The 22,518-nt window shown below is 34.5% G+C and overlaps 3 protein-coding genes across 4 annotated transcripts in view; 2 read left to right on the forward strand and 1 right to left on the reverse strand.

Moving 5' to 3' along the window:
• Positions 1–22,518, forward strand: part of dbe (KRR1 small subunit processome component homolog dbe) — a 466,431-nt gene that overhangs the window by 382,743 nt on the left and 61,170 nt on the right. The gene's annotated exons all lie outside the window — the stretch shown is intronic.
• On the reverse strand, positions 122–20,923 carry LOC147073537 (lysosomal-associated transmembrane protein 4A). The gene is made up of 6 exons (XM_085944372.1): positions 20,812–20,923; positions 8,225–8,361; positions 7,613–7,805; positions 6,440–6,578; positions 3,335–3,491; positions 122–1,960 (listed from the first exon to the last, which is right to left on the reverse strand). The coding sequence occupies exons 2-6, from the start codon at positions 8,330–8,332 to the stop codon at positions 1,652–1,654; spliced, it is 906 nt and encodes a 301-aa protein (XP_085800498.1). The 5' UTR covers positions 8,333–8,361; positions 20,812–20,923; the 3' UTR covers positions 122–1,651.
• Positions 21,196–22,518, forward strand: part of ebo (exportin ellipsoid body open) — a 28,681-nt gene continuing 27,358 nt past the window's right edge. The window contains exon 1 of one of the 2 annotated variants that reach the window (XM_085944359.1): positions 21,196–21,340. In XM_085944359.1, the coding sequence (XP_085800485.1) occupies positions 21,338–21,340 (3 nt within the window). In that variant the 5' untranslated portion in view covers positions 21,196–21,337. The remainder of the gene's footprint in view (positions 21,341–22,518) is intronic. The other variant, XM_085944360.1, reaches the window with a different exon arrangement.

Below are 22,518 nucleotides of genomic sequence, written 5' to 3' on the forward strand. Positions count from 1 at the left end.
ACTAAAAGGAGCATTATCTCAGCAGTTATGTACTTATTATTATAAAATTTAAAAGAAAAACTGTTCATTATTTGGAATGTATGAATTAAATTACAATTCTTCAGCATAAAAACCGCTTCAAAAATAAAATAAATTTGCTTTATTTAAAATCTACTTTATGTAAAGATTACAATAATAATTGATTAAAGATTACAAGGAAAAGTTACTAAATATATTAATAAAAATACTTGCTTTATTTGACATTTTCAAAAAAAAAAAAAAAGAACACATCGGATATAATAAGTTAAACAATTACTACTCTACTGAAATATGTACAGTAAAAACTCAATTAAACAGAATACTAGAATATCGCACATATCATATTGTAAAATTTGCTAAGTGACAGATTGGAAATTACAAAAATCATTTAAAATAGTTTGATAACTGAGTAATTAATTACCTAATTGAGTTTCCACCGTGAATACCTCAGACATGTCTGCGGATAAAGGAGGCTAGACAAAACAGACCTACAAGTATTATTAATAAATTTCTGGCAAGTGGACACTATAATTATTATTATGTAGATTAATTATTACTGTTTTGACAAAATTGATTTCTAAGAGCTTGTACTTTATCTGTGCAAAAGAATACTCGTTAATAAATATGTACATACGTAAAGATAAACCACATACTAACAATCACAAACGACAAAAATTATTTACGGGAGACCCGAATTTTGAACGCCCGATGAAAGAACCACCAAACTACTTGAAAATAACAAATTTAATTACTTCGAACATGGTATTTTGTTGACCATCTGTAATGAACCATTGTAAACAAAACGACTAGTATTCATCGTCAACTGTCTCTCATATTAGATATTATATTTGTTGACATCTTTGGATCTAATCCCTAAGGATGGTAAAGGCTTAGTTATCAATGAGACGATACGCTACATGATTTAAAACTGACCATTCATAGTTAATTTGGTGATTGCGTGTAAAATATGATTCTATATAAATATCGCAATGTAATTAAGGTTTGAACAGGTAGCAAAAGAGAGTGGGACGGACGCCGAGTGAGACGAAAGGTGCAATAGCGACAAGACTCATCGACTTCTTGAGCACAGGAAGAAATGGCTGCATCTCACTATATTTTTTTTTTATATCAATCTCAAAGGATAATTAAATCAGATCTGTCAAATCTCAGAGGCATCATATCCAAAAAGAACACTTTGATTTATATCAGTTTTTTTTTGATTCTAGGAATATCAGGTTTCTGTTACGAGTAGACTCGAAAGTTAAATTGGTTCTGAAAGATATGATACTTTGGGTGGATAAAAAAATATGTACTTGATGAAATTATACATACAACAAACTTTCCCTGAGCAACACAGGGATGTTCTGATAAATCAATTTTCGATTAAAATCTTATAAGTTGTATTCTTACGTGAAATGGTTGATCGGTTGTTGGAGAGTCCATTTGCTGTTGCTGTCATTCAATAGTGAATACTATGACATTGCAGCGTCAAAATCGCGCACTTTGGCAGTTAGAATTAAGCTATACATTCAAAGGTAAACATTTAGATGAAAATGTATGTTCAATGCGAGTAGATGTGTATAAGGTTCTCTCGTCGGGCAGGGGGCCTCCGCTGAGAGTGTTGCGCCGAGAGCTAAATAGAAAGTTGAGTGACGGGCGCGGGGGCGTTCACAACTTGCACTGCGGTCGCCGGGACTGCGACAAGATTCCCCTGGTCGTCCATCTGCAGATGAGCGGTTGCCACCTGGTAGGACGGGGGCGGGGCCTGCTTGAGAGCCTCCTCGTAGTCAGGGAGGGGGGCAGCGCCCGCGGAGAGGCCAGCGGAGGGAGGCGGACGGGCACGGGGGCAGGGGGAGTCCACATACGGCATGAGGGAGCGCTGGGCGTGCTGTCGCATCGTCAGGTATTTGTAGCAGCGCCACACCATACTGATGCAGTAAGCCTGGAATGACATGACATTTTTTTATTTCCCCATTACAATTCAACCAATATACCTACTAGTAAATTGTTTATATGTAATAAAAAATGAATTGTATACACAAAACATCAATGTATAATACTTCACACTGTCTGTTTTTTCCAGTAAACAGAGTTATATTCGTATTATACTGCAGATAATGTTTATTGTTCGAAATGGTCAATGTATGCAGTAATTAATAAAACAATAAAATCCATCCAAAATAAATTCAAGCTACACAGTTTATCTTGGCAATATCAGTCAGCACATTTCAGTGGCGAATGAATGGTGACTTTTGGAAAGTGGTAGCCTGTGGAGTTCTGGGAAAAAGAGCACACTTGTCAGGTATACTTAGGGGAAATAAGAAGATAATAAGACATTACTACTAATGAATAGGTACATATTGATAACAACGACACACTAATTAGAAGAAATTTCAATAGCTCACTGATGACATAAAATTGAGCGACGAGTTTAAATTACGTACATTCCTAAAATTTGTATACATCAAAAATCATTAGATAAAATAAATTTTTATATTTAAAACCTACATTTATTCATATGTGATGCCAAAAAAATTATGTAATTATTAATTATTTCGGACAAAATTGCATTCATAGACAATAATATTATGCGGAAAGGTTTTAAGCTTGGCGATCAGAGTTTACAATATTGCACACAATGCGATAGACAGACCGAGGTCATGTGACGTAATGTCCATACAAAAAAACATCAGCATTCCACGACGAATAATCTGATAAATACGTTAAAGGCAGATGGTGCGCTGTGGCATATTTTTTTTATCCTTTGACTGATTCTTCTGTAATATGTATATTATATTTACAATAAATTACTACGCATACGACAGATGTCGTGGGCAAATTAAATTATTTTTCATAGGAAGATGGGCTTTAAATAATAATAAATAAATGGTATTGAGTCTTCGCACACTGGTACATTTAATAACTTATAGAATTGACAGTTTTTATGCGAGTGATAACAGTATGAGATAACTACAAATTTAATGAATCAGCAACCAAATTTTCACACAATTTTAAATTCATTGAAATGATTAATTTCGTAAATTATTATCATTATTGCCATGTAATTAATTTTTTTCAATGTTATTTCATCAATCAATCAATTTCAATATTTGTTTTTACACTTTGGAGCAAACAAAATAAATATGAAAACATCAAAGAAAATTAAGTTGTAACTTAAAATGGCATAACATAATTCTTAGATGAAGAGTGAAAAAGCGACACTGTCTATCCTGAAATCATTGGGTAAGAGATGAATCATCTTCTTGTTGTAATGTGATTGAACCGTAAACATGGCAGTTATAAAAATATGACATACCTTGATGAGCATGGCGATCATGAAAGCGCAGAGCACGAGGAAAGAGAGGGCGGCCGGGGAGAGCTTAAGCAGCTGCGCACGCCATGGCAGGTGCCGTGACTCGGCCACCGCACGATGCACCGACCGCAGGTAACACAGATAACCGGTGGCGGTCAACCTGGAATTCACAACCTGCACATTTAAATAGCCTTCCAAATGCTTTATTCTATTTGTCAATTTAAAATCATACAAAAAGAAAGTTTTCCAGTCCCCAATATGTATGAGGGTGGGTCAATAAGTCCTTAGAAAAGCCGACAGGTGGCGCGACTAGTACTGTAAGCGGTTTGTTTTCATGCAGCGGCACTACCGATTCAGTATGCTGCGAAGTTTCAATCAGATTGGTCGGGTTGTTGTGTGTTTCTCGTACATTTAAAAAAAAAATTTGCTTGTTTACAAAAATGGAGAAAATTGAGTTTAGAGCTGTTATTAAACATTTTTATATAAAAGGGTTAACAGCAAAGGAAATAAAAAATGAGTTGGATTTAGTTCACGGCATATCTGCTCCTTCACTTGCAACTATTTATAACTGGTTAAATGAATTTAAGCGTGGTCGTACATCAACAAAGGATGAACCACGCTCAGGACGTCCTGTAGAGGTGACTACACCAGAAATGATCAATAAAATCCACGATATGGTGTTAAGTGACCGAAAATTAAAGTTGAGTGAGATAATTGAGATTACAGGGATCTCAAAAGGTAGCGTCATTTCTATTTTACATGACAAATTGGGCATGAAAAAAGTTTCTGCAAGATGGGTGCCGCGTTTGCTCACAGTCGACAATAAACGCAATAGGGTGGTGGCCTCTAAAGCCCTGTTGTCGCTCATGCAACGCAATCCGGATGAATTTTTTCGTCGCTTTGTGACTGTAGATGAAACATGGATACACCACTATACTCCCGAGACGAAAGAACAGTCAAAGCAGTGGATTGCGAAAGGCGAACCATGTCCAAAGAAGGCGAAAACCGTAAAATCAGCTGGTAAGGTTATGGCTACTGTATTTTGGGATGCACGTGGAATTATTTTCGTTGACTATTTGGAAAAAGGAAAAACAATAACAGGGGATTATTATGCATTTTTATTGGACCAGCTAAAAAACGAAATTGAAGAAAAACGGCCTCATTTAAACAGGAAAAAAATCCTCTTTCATCAGGACAATGCCCGTGTTCACACATGTTTACGATCAATGGCTAAAATTGAAGAATTGAAGTTCGAATTGGTCGACCACCCACCGTATTCGCCAGATTTAGCCCCCAGTGACTTTTTCCTTTTCCCAAACTTAAAAAAATGGCTAAGTGGACAACGTTTTTTTTCAAATGAATTCCAAGGAGATTATGTTGAGAAATAAAAAAAAATACAAAAATAAAAACTGTTTTAATGCTTTTTTCTAAGGAATTATTGACCCACCCTCGTACTATGGCAGCGGATCTCAACCAGTATACTTGATAGGTGACAGGTATGGATAATTTGCGCAATATTTGTATATGTCATATATTTTTTCAGTTCTACTGTATCGAGTGAAGGTGTATAGCTCGACGCTTTTGAAATGTAGGCATGTATTGATACCAAATAACACATTAAATGCCTAAATCCCCCATCAAAAATCTTGCAATCGACAGAGTTAGGAAGAAAAGAATTTGGGCATAATAAGATTCGTAACTGTAAATGAGTCGATAGAGGAATGCTTGACCGTGGTGCACAGCGAAACAAACCAGTGAAAAAAATACCGTTACATGTTTCGGGGTGGATGAAGGACAGAGGGTAGGTACTAGCCAGTCGGGAACTATCCCTCGAGCCTTGACCATCGCCTCTGAATCTAATTTACTACCTTTTCGCACAAAAGTGTACGTGAACGTGAAATATTGATAATAATTTAAATGTTACCCTCTAATCAATTTATAAGTCGTAAAAGTGAAATATACTGAATATTTAATTTCCCCGAAGCCGTGGTTTTAATTATAGTGAAACAAACCCTCCTACATGAACCCTTTCATATCAGTATACAGACGCATCCTTCTTATCAGCTCAAAGACAAAGTGATTAATGTCAAGGGATGTTGATAATGATAAATCTCAAGAAACTGGTTTGAGGTAAGCACTCCATCCCTATTTAGAGCAGACAGACAGGTAAAAGGGGCCCAAAATCATCATGTCAGACAACGGATACGGCACAGAAAAAAGACAGATGCATTCATGACATGACATTTTTTTTTATCTTGTTAGTTTAAAAATCGATAAAACAGTAGAACCTCGATACAACAGACTTCGGATATAACAGACTTCCTGTCAAACGTGAAAACTGTTAAAAACATGTTAATGTTCGTGTCCGGAGATTAGTACGTATGCAGTTCGCCGTATAATACTTCACCGTAAAATGTTGTATCAGAAATACATGATCGTATATTAAAGACTGTCCAACCTCTTTGGGTAATATAGTACTGAGATAAAATTCATGTCTAAATAAAACACAGTTCTTGTCCGTTTACAGGAAGCCAGGATAAACAAAATTTGAAAATAGCCGATATACTGGATTATTTGTTAGGTTAGGTTTTACTTCTTGAATTTTGCCGAAATCAGAGATGACCACATAGTATACGGTCATCTCTTTCCGATAAGAAAGCTCAGGGTGAACTGTGCTACGGTGAAATGTAATACGTACAATTTACATGTAACCGTTAATGTTATACATGTATAAATCCAAGTGTCACCGCTTGTAAACAATATTTAGCGTATGATAATCAATAACATTTACTGACTATTCGTCAGGTAATGAAATTTAACTATATTACATGCATTTTCGTAATTTTAGAGAGTTGATTATTTTTTCAAAATAGGATTACCGAAAGCAAGCGCGTCAACATCAAACATTAACATCACTCGACAACGGGTGTCCGGATATATCATCCGAAGATGAATTAACAGGATTTTGTTTGTGTTTTTATATAAGGACTTTCGGCTTTAACGGACATACAAGTCAAGGGACAGAAAAGTCAAGTGTGCAAAGGGTTAATAAATACATAATCGTATAACGTATTCATGGAAAAGTGAGATTTTTTAATATAATCTTACGCAGTGATGGCAAAATCGAAGAGTTGGAGACAGAAGAATGGTAGCAGATGGGCGGGCTTGCCCTTGGCGGCTCCGTAAATCAGCATCAGCGTTATAGCAAGCGTGCACACCGTCACCAATGCCCCCATGTCCACATCGTCTGAAAAAGGATATCATTACATTCACATTAGAAATTATGTACAACTGTGTGGGAAGCCCATCAAAGAATATGCTAAAAAATATTTAAATTCTTGTTAATTACCAGAAACTTTATGCTATCATCTATAATTTAAGAACGTGCCTTGTGTAAAATAACAAAAAATTTGCATAAAGTCCCTCTATAAAGTTAGTAAGCATGTACCTAATCTCATTATTATTAATTACTATCGCCAGCGGAAGAAATAAAAAAAAAATGTCTAACATGTCTCTTCTAAAACCTTCCATCGTTATCATTTCCTCATTATTTTATGGAACCACCAGAATAAGAGCATGTATAGTTTCATTATTAATTAACTATTTTTTTCAATGCGTAATGCGGATAATATCGGTAATTTTCTACAAACACGTATCTCAAAAAACACAACTTTTCAGGAGAGGCAAATAACAACTTTGTTCTCTCAGTTTTTAATTCAGAAATAAATTTTCTTCTATGAAATATCCATTCAGAAAAGTTACACATATTTTCATGAAAAAAATGTTATGTTTCGTCAATCTATCGCACTATACTTTCAACCGATCAGTCATATTGTCCGAGATACGAGAATGCGTTGCAACTTTACTGTGAGTCATTCCACAATATTGCTGCAGTAAACATGTATCTTGACTTACGAGAAAGTGCTTCAGTATAATCATGTCGGAGTTCAGTATTCTGTACAAACACGTAACCCAAGATACGAGTTTATAATATTTATAAGAGTCTTTAATTGTGATACGAGTTTTTTGTCATTGCTTAAATCTATCATGTTATAAAGTATGTTTTGAGATACGTGTTAGTGGAATATGTGTGTATTCAAATTCTGAATTCATTGCATAATAAACTTAAAACTGACAAAGATTGAGATACGTGTTTGTAGAAAATTAGCGAGGTTATGTAACAGTAACGCTACTTCCGTTTGTTTTGTTCATCAGTTATCAACATTTCTTGTTCACGATGTATGTATATGAATTTTCAAAGAATATATTTGGTATACGAACGGTAGACGAAAGCGGGTTCCCGATGGTTAGTGTAGGGGTGCGGAGGCTGGTCGATGTTGCTGAGGGGGGTGGGCAGAGGCGCAGGCGGCTCTTCCCCGGAGGTGAGCACAGTGCCCTCCCGCTGAAGCTTCCGTAGTAGCGTCGGCTCATGCAGGATGATTGCCAGCACTCCCAGAGCCATCACATGAAGCATCTGATGGAACAAAAATGGAAATTTACTTTTGCTGTAAACCGACATGATAAAAATTTCCAATAAAACACACGATGGTTTGATTTAACAGTTTTATTAATGCACGTGAGTTACACGTACTCTTTCAAATCTTTCAATACGATGTGGGATACATGTACCATGGCTTGAGATACACTAAGCAAAATAATGTTTCATATTATAACAAAACTTAAATGTCAGTCGTTTTCATGTCAGTGCGATCCTTAGCTAATTTGTTGCGAGAAAATAGTTCTACACACCGCCTGTCTGCATGTTATAGTTGTTGTAGTTTACAATACGTGTGAAGTTGCCACAAATGAATTTGCAATGCAGGATGAGATTGACATATTTACTATTCAAATAAACATATTGTTAGCATGTTGCTGTAATAGTGTAATACATACCAGATGCCATATGCCGAGCGCCATGGTCCCCGTACGGACGTGGAGACAGAAGCAACATTTCCACTCGTTGCCCCTCTCCGACCCCAATTTGGGTCTTAGACGCAGCATCGTCACTTATGTGTCAAACGCCAATTTATCTGAAATAAAAATCAAAATAGCATAATTAATATTTCCGTAAGGTAAATTATAAACATCAGCGCATTTATTCTAGACACAGGACTGCTATCGACCGCTATCGGAAGCTATCGAGGGTAGTTTTGTATCGAAGTATTAGCACTTATTGTAACAATTACTATAATTGTTACAATGTGCTATATTTGAACGGCACCTCTTTTGGGTGTGCTAAATTTTAGAGCGAGATAGACAGTTTTAACTGTTTAGACCAGGGGTAGTCAACCTGGTCCCTACCGCCCACTAGTGGGCGTTTCAGCTTTCATGGTGGGCGGTAGGGGTTTTAAAAACATTTTCATTATGTTTTCATACATCATTATATTTCCCAAAGATGACACCTTCGCTTGTTCCTCACAAAAATTGAGCCAGATATCCAGTTTTTAGTTTCGCAGCATCAGCCTCAGGAATTTCATTAGACTTCATGCTTCTATGTATGCAAAGTATAAAGAAAAAGACGAAGAAGAGAGTTAACTACAGTAAGTTGTTTTATAAAGATTTATTCTGCCAAACTTAGCGAAAGTCTGACATAAAGTATTTGGTAAGTAATTATTATTATATACTTTAACTTGCTGTAACTCTGCTTTATAAATTTTATAAAGTAAAATTACTTCCCTAGTTTATAAATCGCCATTACTGTGGAACCGGTGGGCGTTTAGAAAATTTTACTACTAACAGAGATACAAAAGTGGACGGTAAGTAGAAAAAGGTTGACTACCCCTGGTTTAGACGGTCAACTATTGAAACAATTATAATACTTCAATACAAACATATGAAAATCTACCCTCGGTAGCTGCCGATAGCAGTCTTGTGTATAGAATATATGAGCAGGGATGGTTCAGATAGGCGGATTAGTTTGGTTTTTCATCACTATATATAACCACCTACATATTATCTTTCTTGCTTTGTGTGAAAATTATTTCAAAGAACCAACATTATTGTACCATTCAGATATTGAAACCAGAGAAATCTGATATTATGTGCAAAAGCACCAGTACAGACCCAGATTTACTTTCAGCAATGGACAGAACGTTGAAATAATGTCAACAGGGGTGCTCATCACAGAGGACAGAACTTCACAAAAATAAGTCGCTATACAAATAAAAATGACTGGATCAACAATCAATTCAATGCGGAATATCTGGGAATCACAATTATCCAGTGGTCAGAATCAAATACTGCCTTTTTAACGATTACATTATTATGAAGACTCAAGAGCTTCAAAATCAGATCCATCCACCCAAAATTTTCGAATGCGATTTTACGCCAGATGGCGTGCGAAACGTATGACTGCGTTCATCGAAATGTTGTATAAGCATCTGGCCGAATCCGAACACCGAATGCCCCTCTACCATAAGTTGAACAAAAAGATTGCCAAATTTGGCAGAGTCCATGTTTGACAGATTGCAACTGACAGCCGCGTATGTTGATATTGTCATAGGTAGTTATTTCTTCCGTGTTTCATTATGATTCAGTGAATTATTTTGATTATTATCTAATGGTATTATCTACTTTACAATTGATCCTATAATTGGTGCTTTATTTTATTCAATAATGACTGCTTTATTTATGCTAAACTTTGCTTTCATAGATGAAGCTAATCTACAATGCCGCAAGTTTCGTAAAAGCGATACCCATCAGATGCAGATTCATTAAAATCAAATTAATGTAATATTATATTTTTAACAACTCAATTCACATGATTGTGCTGGAATCCATGTATGCATAATAATTATATGGTATACTACCACGATAACCATTTACTTTTATTTGTTTTATTTAATAGCGAGTTTAACATCTTTCATTATATAATTTAGAAAAACACTTTCTGAGAGAGTATGTTATAACCAATAGAAAAAATGTTTTTTGAAAAAAGTAAGCCACCCGGCCGAGAATCGAACCCTGCATCTCCTACGGGTAAACGCCCCAACCGGCGCATTTTATCCAATATGCTACGGTGTGACATACTAATAGCGACAAATTTAAACTATTGGTCATTTGAATAACTACTCATTAGCGTTCTTCGAAAGCAAGCTAATTTGGCAATCGGTTTTTGTTTCTTAAATCAAAGTAGGTAACTATTTTACTATTACTATAGATTACTAACCGACGTCGTGGAATTTCTCCAATATTTTGAATACTTTTACAAAATATTGAATTATCTTGTCCACATGCTAGGATGACTCAAGATTCCGGCGAGCCAATCATATTCTGATATCCTGAACGACCGTTAAATACCATCCGCAGCATGTTTATGGGAGAAACTACGTAATCTCGGCAAATGCAAATCAATGGCAAATTTTCTCACAGGGCTCAGCATTCAGACATAAAACGCTCATGACTTTTCAGAGTACTAAAAACTCCAATGGTATTTGAAAAGTTTACATTGAATTATTTTTCTCATTAAAAAGAGAATTATTCAATATGGGAAAACCAAGACATGACATACAAAACACCCACAAATTTTTAATTGGCAGGAAAAAGTTATTTCTACAGTAATAAGCCATTCACAGAGAAATAGTGTATTGTGGTTAAAGAAGAAGCCATTAGCGGCCTGCACACACACAATCTTGTCTGCGTGAAAGCCTTGTGCGATGTCGCACGGAAATGATCTTGTGTCTAAAGTCGCGTAGCGAACAGCGGAAAGAGTGAGGTTGGTCGTGTCCAATCTTTCACCCGTGCCATACGTCAAGTCGTTGTTTTAAACATTTTACCGCTTTCACGCGTGCTGTATGTCAAGTCGTTACCAATAGCATAGATAAGGATAATTTAATATAAAAATATATTGTATAAGTCTATGATTTAATACGTTTTACCACAATCCGTTATGGACGTTCGCAATTTCTAATATATATAAATATAATATAAAATATTCCCATATGTGTGGAGAATCAAATCGGCGGCATATGAAAATAGAAATTTACGCGATGTGGCGTATCCAAAAATAATTAATTTCTTCAAAGAGAGAGGATTTCCCGAGGCTAATAGAGACTTTGTAGTAAAAAAAATTCAAAGCCTTAAGGGTTCTTTTCGGAAAGAGTTAAAAAAAAGTAAAGGAAATTCGACGTAGCGGTAACGGAAGAGATGAAGTAGGTATATGAGCCATCATTGTGGTATAACGATCTGCTGCTCTTCACGAAGGATCAAGAGCTTCCAACGGCAAACATGTCAAATATGGATTAGGAGATCGGGGATATTGAGGATGAATCTGTAATCAAGATGAACTACTGTTCATTCTTAAATATTTTTTAAAAATCATCAGGATAGTTTTGGCGTAATTCACGTATTAAGGTTAGGTGACCAAAACACCGTCTATAGTCTTTAACCCAGACTTTTCGTTTTTTGTTTTGACTTAACGGCCCACGTGCTCGTCGTAGGTCAAAATTGAGTTTTTATTGTATTTTCAAACCATGATCCTGGACACTCCTTAAACGTTGTAGATAATCTATTTATATAATTTTGAAGCCTTATTATCCTTTATAGTTATTTTAAACATTTGATGACTGCATAAAGTATTTTTGTTACATAAAATAGTATTCTTTTAAACCTCTCGCTATAATGTTTTAGAATATAGTCATATTTCGGTACATAACTGTGCAGTGGTGTTAAGATTTTTTACATTTATTAATTTTTAAACGCATTTATAAAACCATTAGTATAATTTATTACGAGATAATTTTTGTAAAATATTCACGATAAAAAATTATATTGATAATCTCTGTGATCCCAAATTTGACAAGATTTAGGCATTTTATTATTAAAAAAATCGGCAAAATTAACACATTTGAAGATGATTCTAAAGATACTTATTATAAGCTATATCTTTGACCATTCAAGTGTGATAAACATCTTATGAATAATGATTGCTTTATAATAATTATTGACGTAAGAATAAGATAGTGTTTTTTTGAAATACGCCATTTCTTTTGTCATTCCCCAGTGGTTAAGCTACAACATACGGCCGTAGCCATAAATTGACAAACTATAATTGAAGTAGGGAGTAAAATGATATTGACGCGCGTGTTTGAACATGTACCGTTTAAAAAAAAATAAAAAAAAATTCGGTTAGGTACATGTTCAAACACGCGCGTTAACATAATTTTACTCCCTACTTTATTTATAGTTTGTCAATTTATAGCTACGGCCGTATGTTGTAGCTTAACCACTAGGGAATGACAAAAGAAATGGCGTATTTCAAAAAAACACTACCTTATTCTTAGGTCAATAATTATTATAAAGCAATCATTCGTAAGATGTTTATCACACTTGAATGGTCAAAGACATAGCTTATAATAAGTATCTTTAGAATCATCTTCAAATGTGTTAATCTTGCCGATTTTTTGAATAATAAAATGCCTAATTCTTGTCAAATTTGGGATCACAGAGATTATCAATATAATTTTTTATCGTGAATATTTTACAAAAATTATCTCGTAATAAATTATACTAATGGTTTCATAAATGCGTTTAAAAATTAATAAACGTAAAAAATTTTAACACCACTGCACAGTTATGTACCGAAATATGACTATATTCTAAAACATTAGAGCGAGAGGTTTAAAAGAATACTATTTTATGTAACAAAAATACTTTATGCAGTCATCAAATGTTTAAAATAACTATAAAGGATAATAAGGCTTCAAAATTATATAAATAGATTATCTACAACGTTTAAGGAGTGTCCAGGATCATGGTTTGAAAATACAATAAAAACTCAATTTTGACCTGCGACGAGCATGTCCCCCCTTAAACTTATACTTGCGCCTGCACAAGCGCAGCTAGTATAATATTTCTTCTTTGTATATTTATAATGTACAAATTAAGTGTGTATTTCTTCTTGTATAAAAATAAAGCTAAACTTGTTCACGCGTTATATTTTGGTTATGTTATGTGCAGAAGGATTTGATTGAATTCTTTTATCTCAAGAATGGTTTGTTTACGAAACTGTGTTATGAGCTAGATGTCAAAATGCAGTGTGTCGAAATAACACACTCACATACACTCTTACTAAAACCGTTGAATTGTTCTACGCTCCAACGACTTCCACGATCACGCCATAATAAACGCGCGATATGCCTTTAGACGCTCAATCCCGGCGCGCGCTCATCAAAACAAAAAAATGTTGTTTATCACAAATATTGAAGTGTGGTATTTTAAAAAACAGACAGCTCACACGCTCCACCTAAGGAGTGAACATGGACACACAAGAAATACCAAACGTTGTGCCAGCATTTTGGCAATCACTCCATGTCATTTATATGCATAAATTTGCTATCTGAGGCAGGACCTTAGGATAGCACAAATTCTTAAATGTGCTCAAATTCAATATCATATTAATGCCGATTATAGTATTTTTTTCTGTCAGATAAGAGTCACTGGTATGTAGTATACATAAATATACATCAGCATAATATTCCAATACACGATGAGCCACACTGTACGTGACTAAGTTAAAAATGCATGTCTAAAGTTACTGCCATCATAATTCAAATTGGAAAATGATTTATTGGAGTAATTTCCATATGTGATTGTTTGCACAGTAATCAATACATAATCATAATAAAATTTGCTGTGTTACAGTTTTCATATAGAGTAAAATTCTTTCAAAGCACAGTCATCAATTTGAACGAAAAAATAAATATTGAATATGTATAATAGTTACAAAACAACTATTAATAAATACAACATAATGACTGTTTTTAATGACATTTTAAATATCATATAATTATATCTGGCTAAAAAGAAATACATGTTGACATTTTCTGTTTGAACATATTTGCATTGTTTAGTGTTCACCCATCTGAAAAAAATATTAACAACTATCCATAGAAAATGAATTCTATTGATTAGTGGTACTTGACCCTGGTGGCTGAGTTTGTAAAATGTGCGTCTCCGAAGTGAAGCCGTGGGTCCGATCAACAACACAAAAAGCAGAGATGACGGACAAGATCGATCCACGAGTCTTTCAATTAGCAAGCACACATTCTGTTGAGCTATTTATAGCCATTGGGCGCGAGTAACAAGTTTTATCTAATTTAGAAGAAATAGACGCAAATCAATAAATTATCGATTTTTCATAGTATTCCTTTGTGTTAGTATTAACAGATGGCAATATAAAATTACTATTATATTTGTTTTAAAATCGATAGGATACATTCTTTGTGAAAACCACACATGAAACTGCATGAAAATATATCGACTGTAAAAAGGAAAAAGGGTATAAAAACCAATTTCTTCAAAATAGATTTCATCGCATAATAACGTTATACATGACTAAATAAACGTTGTGTCCAAAGGATGTAAGCTGCAAATACCGATTTATTATCTAAATTTACCTAGCTATTTAAAAAAAAAAAAAAAGAAGTGACGTGGGAAAAACGACTTTACCATCATTTTCACTTGGTCTGAAGGGCAATTCACGAACGAAGCAGTAAAAAACACCGCTTAACTGAAGCATGTAAAATTTTTAGTTTTATAGGAGATATTGAGTGTGTAGAGCTTCGAACGACATCAATACGTGCGAGTGAGAAAGCATTCAGCATGCTTATACCTCATGTCCATGCGTTAGAGTAAGATAGAAAGTAAACTTGCCAAAACGGATCGTTTGTGAATGTCATAGAAATTAAATAACATTTTTATCCATTTTGGTAATGACTTCATATTTAATCAGTTCTTACTGTTAACGTTGCATGATTAAATCATTCATTGTTGAAGTACGTAGCCAATTAATCTTTAAACAGGCTAGTTACGTCTACAATATAACAATATTACAACACGGAATTTCCGTTGTATTTTGCAAACAAACATGTGTGTTTCTGTATTACAAAATCACAATAAATATTTAAGTGAGAATTTAAACTCAAAATAATACTTTCAGCGGTAATAGAAAAAATAGAATAACAGCCTGCTCACTACGTACAAATTTTTGACGTTTAATAATATGTCAAAGTCAAACGGATAGTTACTAGCGCCTCTACCGGCAAAGCGTGTATACTAAATTGCATACTGTACCCGACACCACCGGTTGACATTTAATATACTTCGTTGTAGTAGGTTTGCGCTTAGGTTGTGCAACCGGCAATACTGCTTCATTCAAGAATTGGCCTTCTGGCACGGCGGGAGCAGCTAGCCGAGTTACAGTAGCCACTGCGTAAAAACGTTTGAGTTTGAATAAAAATTTTGCCCCTAATTTCCGTTTAAAATATCGGCAAAAAGACTAGATTATGATGCTGCATTGAAAAGAAAAGTTATTGTGTATGATGAAAAGCACGGAAACGCGAGCTACATGATGTAAATTTGTCATAAGTGAAGCGAATATTCGTCGTTGGAGAATTGATCATATTCCTATATTTTCTTGTAAAGCAATGACCAAATGCTTTAGGGGGCCTAAGAAAGGAAGACTTCCACAAGTAGATGATGACAAATCCTTTTTATTGTGATTGTATGACTTTGTCTGTTATAATAAAGTTTACGTAATGTTTTTATTTTTTATTATTGGTATATAAAAATAAGGGTGCGTCTTATAATCAAGGAAATAGGGTAATAATATATGTGTCCGAAAATGGAGAGCAAAACGAAAAGGGACGATGATCATTTTTTTTTTTTTGTATAATTTGCATATTACAAAATAACAATGCAGCAGCGTAGTTGCCGCCTGCAGTGGGCAAGACGAAACACGACACTCAAAAGAAAAGGAGGGAACATCTTCACAGTTGTAATCAAAATCATATTACATTACAATAAACTTGCACAAGAGTGTGATTCACTTCAAATAAAGACAAAGGTTTTCCTCGTCAGATGGGAATTCCCATACATAAAACTTGTTGACACACTGTATCATTTAAAATCAGAGTAGAAACACATTAAGAAAAAAATGTACAATGGCACACATTTTTGGTGTTGCCAACCATACGGAAACAATACTATAATTTTTATTTCGACAAAAATATAAAATAGTAAGTTATACTATAATAATTCTACATCAGACATGGCCCCCACATCCTGAAGTGGGTTCCCAGTTCCCCCTACCTATCGCCAAGGTTAAGGGCTGTAGTGATGCTATATAGCAGTGTTTCCAAAATTTTGTTCCAAGAGGTACAATTAAGGGCACTCCTGTTTATTTTTATCGATTTTTTTTATTTCTAAATAAATCCACTTGTATAATAATTGAGGAATCGGCATTCGGCATCATATGAAGCACTGATCGCGACCCCTTTTGTGTTAGCCAAGTAACGTGCGGCCCCTCAACAAATTGGAAAAAACAGCCCTTTTTATTAGTCAGGAAACACAAATAATTACATGTCAGGCCTATAATGTTGTGGGTTCCGGGTTCGAATCTGGGTTGGGAAACACTGCTTTAAATTATGTTGTGAATAACAAATGATAAACTAATTTTAATAATGCAAAGCAACAAGCCGCAACGGCACCCTCACCTCATGACAATTTGCATATAAGAGTGGTTCCCAACCATAGTGAACCAAGTCCATTCTGGTTATTTTTGAGTAAGCTAGGTTCAAACATAAACATTTGAGTATTCCCTATTCTCTAAGGGTATGATTTCTCTTACAAAATAACTTAAATGTACTCAAAACAACACTTTAGAATTGTGTTATAGTACACTTACTACACAATCGCTCACTGCCCACCAGTTCGGAAGCTCTAGGATAAATAGATAAATTCAAACAGTCAACAAAAACAACTACATCACACGCTATATTAAAAAATTAAATCACCATTTCCACTCTTCCACCCGTAGGTGGAGCATATCTATGGTATCCTAGCTCTAGCCTGGGGGCCTGGGGTTTGGGGGGCACAGCATGGCGGATCGACCAGTTAAGTGAGATAAACACACACAAAAGTCACCTGCAGCGCTATTTTACTTAAACATTTTAAAAAAATGGTTGTGCGATGCAACGTGATATCATACTATGATTGATAAAATTAAATGATAATTCACATGAAGAATTTTATTATATAATTTTAGAGTGTTATGACTATTCATCCAATATGGCGAGGGGTTGCAAGTTACTTGGCTATCACAAAAAGGGGTTGCGATCACTGCTTCAGAATATGATGCTGAGTGCCGACAACTCAATAATTCAAGTGGATTTATTAAAAAAAAACCAAAAATCGCTAAAAATGCCCTCTATTTTACGCGGAAAACTAGAGGTTCGCAGAATACTATTTGGGGAACACTACTGTAGAACATTACACTGCCCTTAACCTTGAATGAGAGCTTGATAACAAAATGAAACACAAACATAATATTTATTATTTTATATTATTACGGAAATTTGTACGTATGCAGTTCGCCATAACACACTTCACCGTAAAATGTTGTATCGGAAATATGGTCGTATATTAAAGACCGTCCAACCTCTTTGGGTTGTAGTACTGAGATAAAATTCATGACTAAATAAAACACGGTTCTTGTCGGTTTACAGTAAGCCAGCGACAAACAAATTTTGAAAATAGCCGATACACTGGATTATTTGTTAGGTTAGGTTGACCGCATAGTATACAATCATCTCTTTCCAATAAGAAAGCTCACGGCGAACGATGCTACAGTGAAATGTAATATGTACATGTAACCGTTAGCCGGCTCGCACATCACAATTCGCCTTGTGTGCCTAACGGCCATAAATCAAAAGTTGACAAAATTTCGACGAATGTTGCATCGTACATCCTCGCACATCTGCCCAGCGGCAAACGTCAAACACGAAAAAAGAGAAGTCTCTCGTCTGCCATTTTTATTGTGTTGATTGTATGAACAAACGTCAAACGCGGCGGCGTGAGCGAGCAATGACATTGTAGACAGAGACAAAGACAGAAATGACCGATGGTCGCCAGCTGTGCGCTTGCGCGGAGGCGACATTCCCGAGATCGACATGCACGCTTTGGCCATTGCAACTAGACGAATGTCGCAGGGTCGCAGAGTTGCAGTTGCATCGGCCAATCTGCGAAGGTCCATTTGATAACGTTTGTTTCTTGGTTTACGATGACGTCACATCGACGAATTCGTCGTAAGACGCATGCGGCGAGTTCTGATGTGCGAGCCCTCTTAATGTTATACAAATTTTGAAAATAACCGATATACTGGATTATTTGTTAGGTTAGGTTAGGTTTTTATTCTTGAATTCATGAATTTTGCCAAAATCAGCTATGAAAATTGGCGCGGTTCCCGCCTGGCTTCCTGTAAACCGATTTGTACCTAAAAGAAATACAAGGGAAAGAATGTAGAAAATAGGTATATAATTAAATTAGAAATAAAGAACACGTAATTTTTCCATCTATTTCCGAAAAGAAAACTAACGGCGAACTGTGCTACAGTGAAATGTAATACGTACAACTTACATGTAACCGTAATGTACAGCTTGCACGAAGAAAACACCTTTTTTACCACTCAAGAAATAAATGTTGCAAATTAATTTAAAATATGCACATTTTGTTTACGTATCGGTGAGATTTCTAGATTATTTTGTAGACATTACACCCGCTAAATAAACATGACACACATATACGGGAATCCATAATGGAATCAGTATTGCGTTATCTTGTAACAAAAATATATATTCAATTGTAAATCGAAAGAAATAAAAACATACATATTATCCGGAAAAAGAAAACCAGAAATTGGAAATGTGGAATACTTAAAGTATGCACAAACAAAAATTATTTTGTAAGTACCTATATCAGTAGCAAAGGGTGGAGGTAGGCTGTTAAAATTCGACATAAATAGTGCACACTAAACTTTGACAGTCATACATATTTGTTTTTATTGAACTAAGACTACAATTTGCACACGGTGCTGGTTAGTTTTTAAAATTCAATTACACCCTGCCTAAACCAAACCATAATAGTTTTGGTATACTTTGGGCGATACGACAAAATTGTGCACACTTTTTCATTCATACTTATTTGTTTTCGTTCGATTAAGAATACATATTACACATATTGTTGGTTATGTTTTTTTGATTCATTAAGCCCTGCCTAAACCAAACTAAAATAGATAAAACATATTCTATTTATAAAATACCCAAAGTTATGTATGATTTAATTGCATAATTTTAGATATATTATAGATAGACAAGTGTCTTTGACTACTATTGGTTTCGCAGGATTTAATTGAATTTAAAAGATTGTGTCTGTAAATTGCTAAATGAAAACAAATACGTATGATTGAGAAAGTTTAGTGTGCACTATTTATGGTGGATCTTAGCAGCCTACCTCCAACCTTTGCTACCGATATTATGTAATTACCATAAACAAAAATTATCCCTTAGGTTCATTCCCAAGCGTATCTATGAGATTTGTGTTATTCCATAGAACATATTAATAAGATAAAAATGCTAAAGCAAATCGCCATACACCAAGACTTTGACGACAGTTTCGGTTTATGACTTAATGAGGGGCAAGAAATATGAAAACTCCTAAATGTCCTCAACATTACGAATATTTAATGCGTTGATACGAATATTGAAGTTTACCGATTATCTACGAACCTGTCAAATAGCACCATACAATGACAACATCGTGTCTCGCTTGCGCTTAAAGAATGAGATTGGAGAGACAGTCAACACTTTTATGTGTAAACAGTTATTATCGCGATAGTTTAAAATACACACTATTGGTGCCAGTAAATCCATGTACAAGCGTTATAATATCCCCAATAATATGTACCGCTGACAGTAAACCCATGCACGTGTAAACGGATTATAAAACATTATAATGTCCATCTAAACAACAATTTACCAAATATCAAATAATATGTCGTTCATTTTTGTTTACAAATCATCATTTACTTACTGATAAGATATGCAGTAAACCTTAGGTACAAATTGATATACCCACATAGGTAAATATATTCAAGTAATATGTTTTTGTATTCAATATTTATAGGGGCAACACTATCTCGACATATTGTCAAAAATTATTTATTTTAATTAAAATTAGAATGACATGTTACTTCTAAAATATTAAAACACACTAAGAAAAACATTGAACAGGCTACGATAGTGATGATTATAATCGTTTACGATTCGACGAATCCAATAACATCCGTAAAGAACACACTATTATCAATGTCTAAAAACAATTTGTAATGACGTTAGACAAGCGCAATATTTTTGCGTTTCGACATTAAGAAAATTAGAGTTTGATTTATTCTACTATGCGAGAACAATTTGAGAAGTTATAAAAACCGAAATGAAGCGAACAAGATACATATGTAATATTGTCAGTCATACGTGAAACTAAACCAATATTATCTGTGGAGCAATAACAAATTGATATACTACTTACTGGGGTACACTGCTTATCAGATGGAATCAAAAATGAGGATTATGCAGAAGGTTTAACGGTATTTAACATTATCAATAAGCCGTGTTCTATTTAGATGCACATAAAGCGTTAAAAATTACCTTAAATTATCCAAGAAACTTCCAATTACCAATGATTTCGCAAATAAGACAAAAGAAATATGGCCGAACAGAGAGATTGACACAATAATTCGATGATCTGACAACGTACACTGCGCAAACATAACAATACTGATAGTTTTGCCAGTGTCAAATATTTTTCTCGGCACCGACAACTTTCCAAATATTTAGAAAAAAATATTCTCCTTTATTTTATTGTATGAATGGTAAACAAAACTATATAATATTACATGCATAACAAAAATTAGTTTACTTTACAAATACCCGGAAGTTATAAATTTATAATTTTCCAGGTAGGTACTTGTTTCCCGATAGGCGACCCGAAAATGGAGTCAGCTGTCCTTCCCTTCTTCCCTATATTTTGAAGATGTGTCTATGGTATCTGCTTCGTAAACGTCAAAATTCATTCGAGAGCTCATGTAAAAGTTTTAATTTGAATATTCATAATTTTTAACTTAAAAACAGTGGATCGTCCGATGTTATCGTTATTCTGGATATAATTTTAAAAATGGTAATGCTCTTTTGCCTTTCATTCTCTAGTATGGTACATTTTTTCACAATTTGGTCAGCCGATGGAAAAAAAGCACAACTGTATTTTATTTTGAAAATATTACTCACACGTCAGTCAATATCTGCACCAAAATTGGGCACAGTACAAAAGAGGGGAAATAATTTATAGGAAAATATTTCTTTCCATAATATATTATGAATGATATATAACGTACATCTAAACTAAGTATGTAGGTGTCATAAAAAATGATAACAGTTATCTGTCATGGTTATTGAATACATTCATAGACTAACTAAACATAAATAATTGAAATTTAAAATTTGGAATGTTTTCATACTTTTTAATCATCCATTAAGTAGTAGTCCCGTTTTGTAATCTACCAATGAATGGTTACCAGTTGTAGTGATTTTGTGGTTTCTAACTTTTCAATACATCTTATCACTTACGTATTTCTTACTTGCCCAATAATACGCCATTGATTCTTTTATTTAAATTATTTTTTATAATCAAGGCTAAAGATTAAATTTTTTATCAAAGACTTTGCCATTTGAGCAGGGATTGAGATGAACATGTAATGGCAGAGAGATTTATAGTAAGCAGTGGGCGTAGGAATAGAGATGTACGTAGAATATCAAAGATACTTGTAGTTCGTAGATCATTGCTTCCCAACCATTTTCATGTCACAACACACCAGTTAAATTATAAACTTTCCACGGCATCTTTACACGATTTAAGAATATTTTCATCTGACGCCATGACAAAACAAATCGATGTGCGCACACTTCTACTGTCGGTGTCTCCGATTGGCGAGTCTAGGCGACGAGTGATTATTTGCCGTTTCACTCAAGTACGCTTTTAAATTGGTGTATTTTGTGAAAAAAAATTCAAGGTTTTTGTAATAACATGAACTCCGGTGGAGATTCCCAACCTTTATAGTTTGTCAGAACCAGGGAACATAAAATTAATGGGAACTGGGTGTGGTATAACATGCTATGTATGTCGAGTGTGGAACAATATGAGAATATATATTTTCAATATTTAATAATTGAAATTCGTTGTCCGAGATAGATGTAGCTCAATTTTATTGCCTTTAATGAAGATTTTTGCTTCAGCAAAGCTGTTCATTATTACTTTTGTCTTCGAGACATTTATCTTTAAACTTTGTGGCTTTAATCTGT

The sequence above is a fragment of the Rhyacophila brunnea genome, unplaced genomic scaffold (genome assembly GCF_057557595.1).
Source record: "Rhyacophila brunnea isolate RB1 unplaced genomic scaffold, BYU_Rbru_1.0 scaffold_17, whole genome shotgun sequence".
Lineage (NCBI taxonomy): Eukaryota > Metazoa > Arthropoda > Insecta > Trichoptera > Rhyacophilidae > Rhyacophila > Rhyacophila brunnea.

Excerpts from the sequence above, each read along its gene's own strand:
- LOC147073537 (XM_085944372.1), bottom strand. The coding sequence starts at position 8,332 with ATGCTGCGTCTAAGACCCAAATTGGGGTCGGAGAGGGGCAACGAGTGG. Across the intron at positions 7,806-8,224 it reads CGCTCGGCATATGGCATCTG|ATGCTTCATGTGATGGCTCT; the intron begins GTATGTATTACA and ends TTGTTCCATCAG. Across the intron at positions 1,961-3,334 it reads TGATCGCCATGCTCATCAAG|GCTTACTGCATCAGTATGGT; the intron begins GTATGTCATATT and ends ATGTCATTCCAG.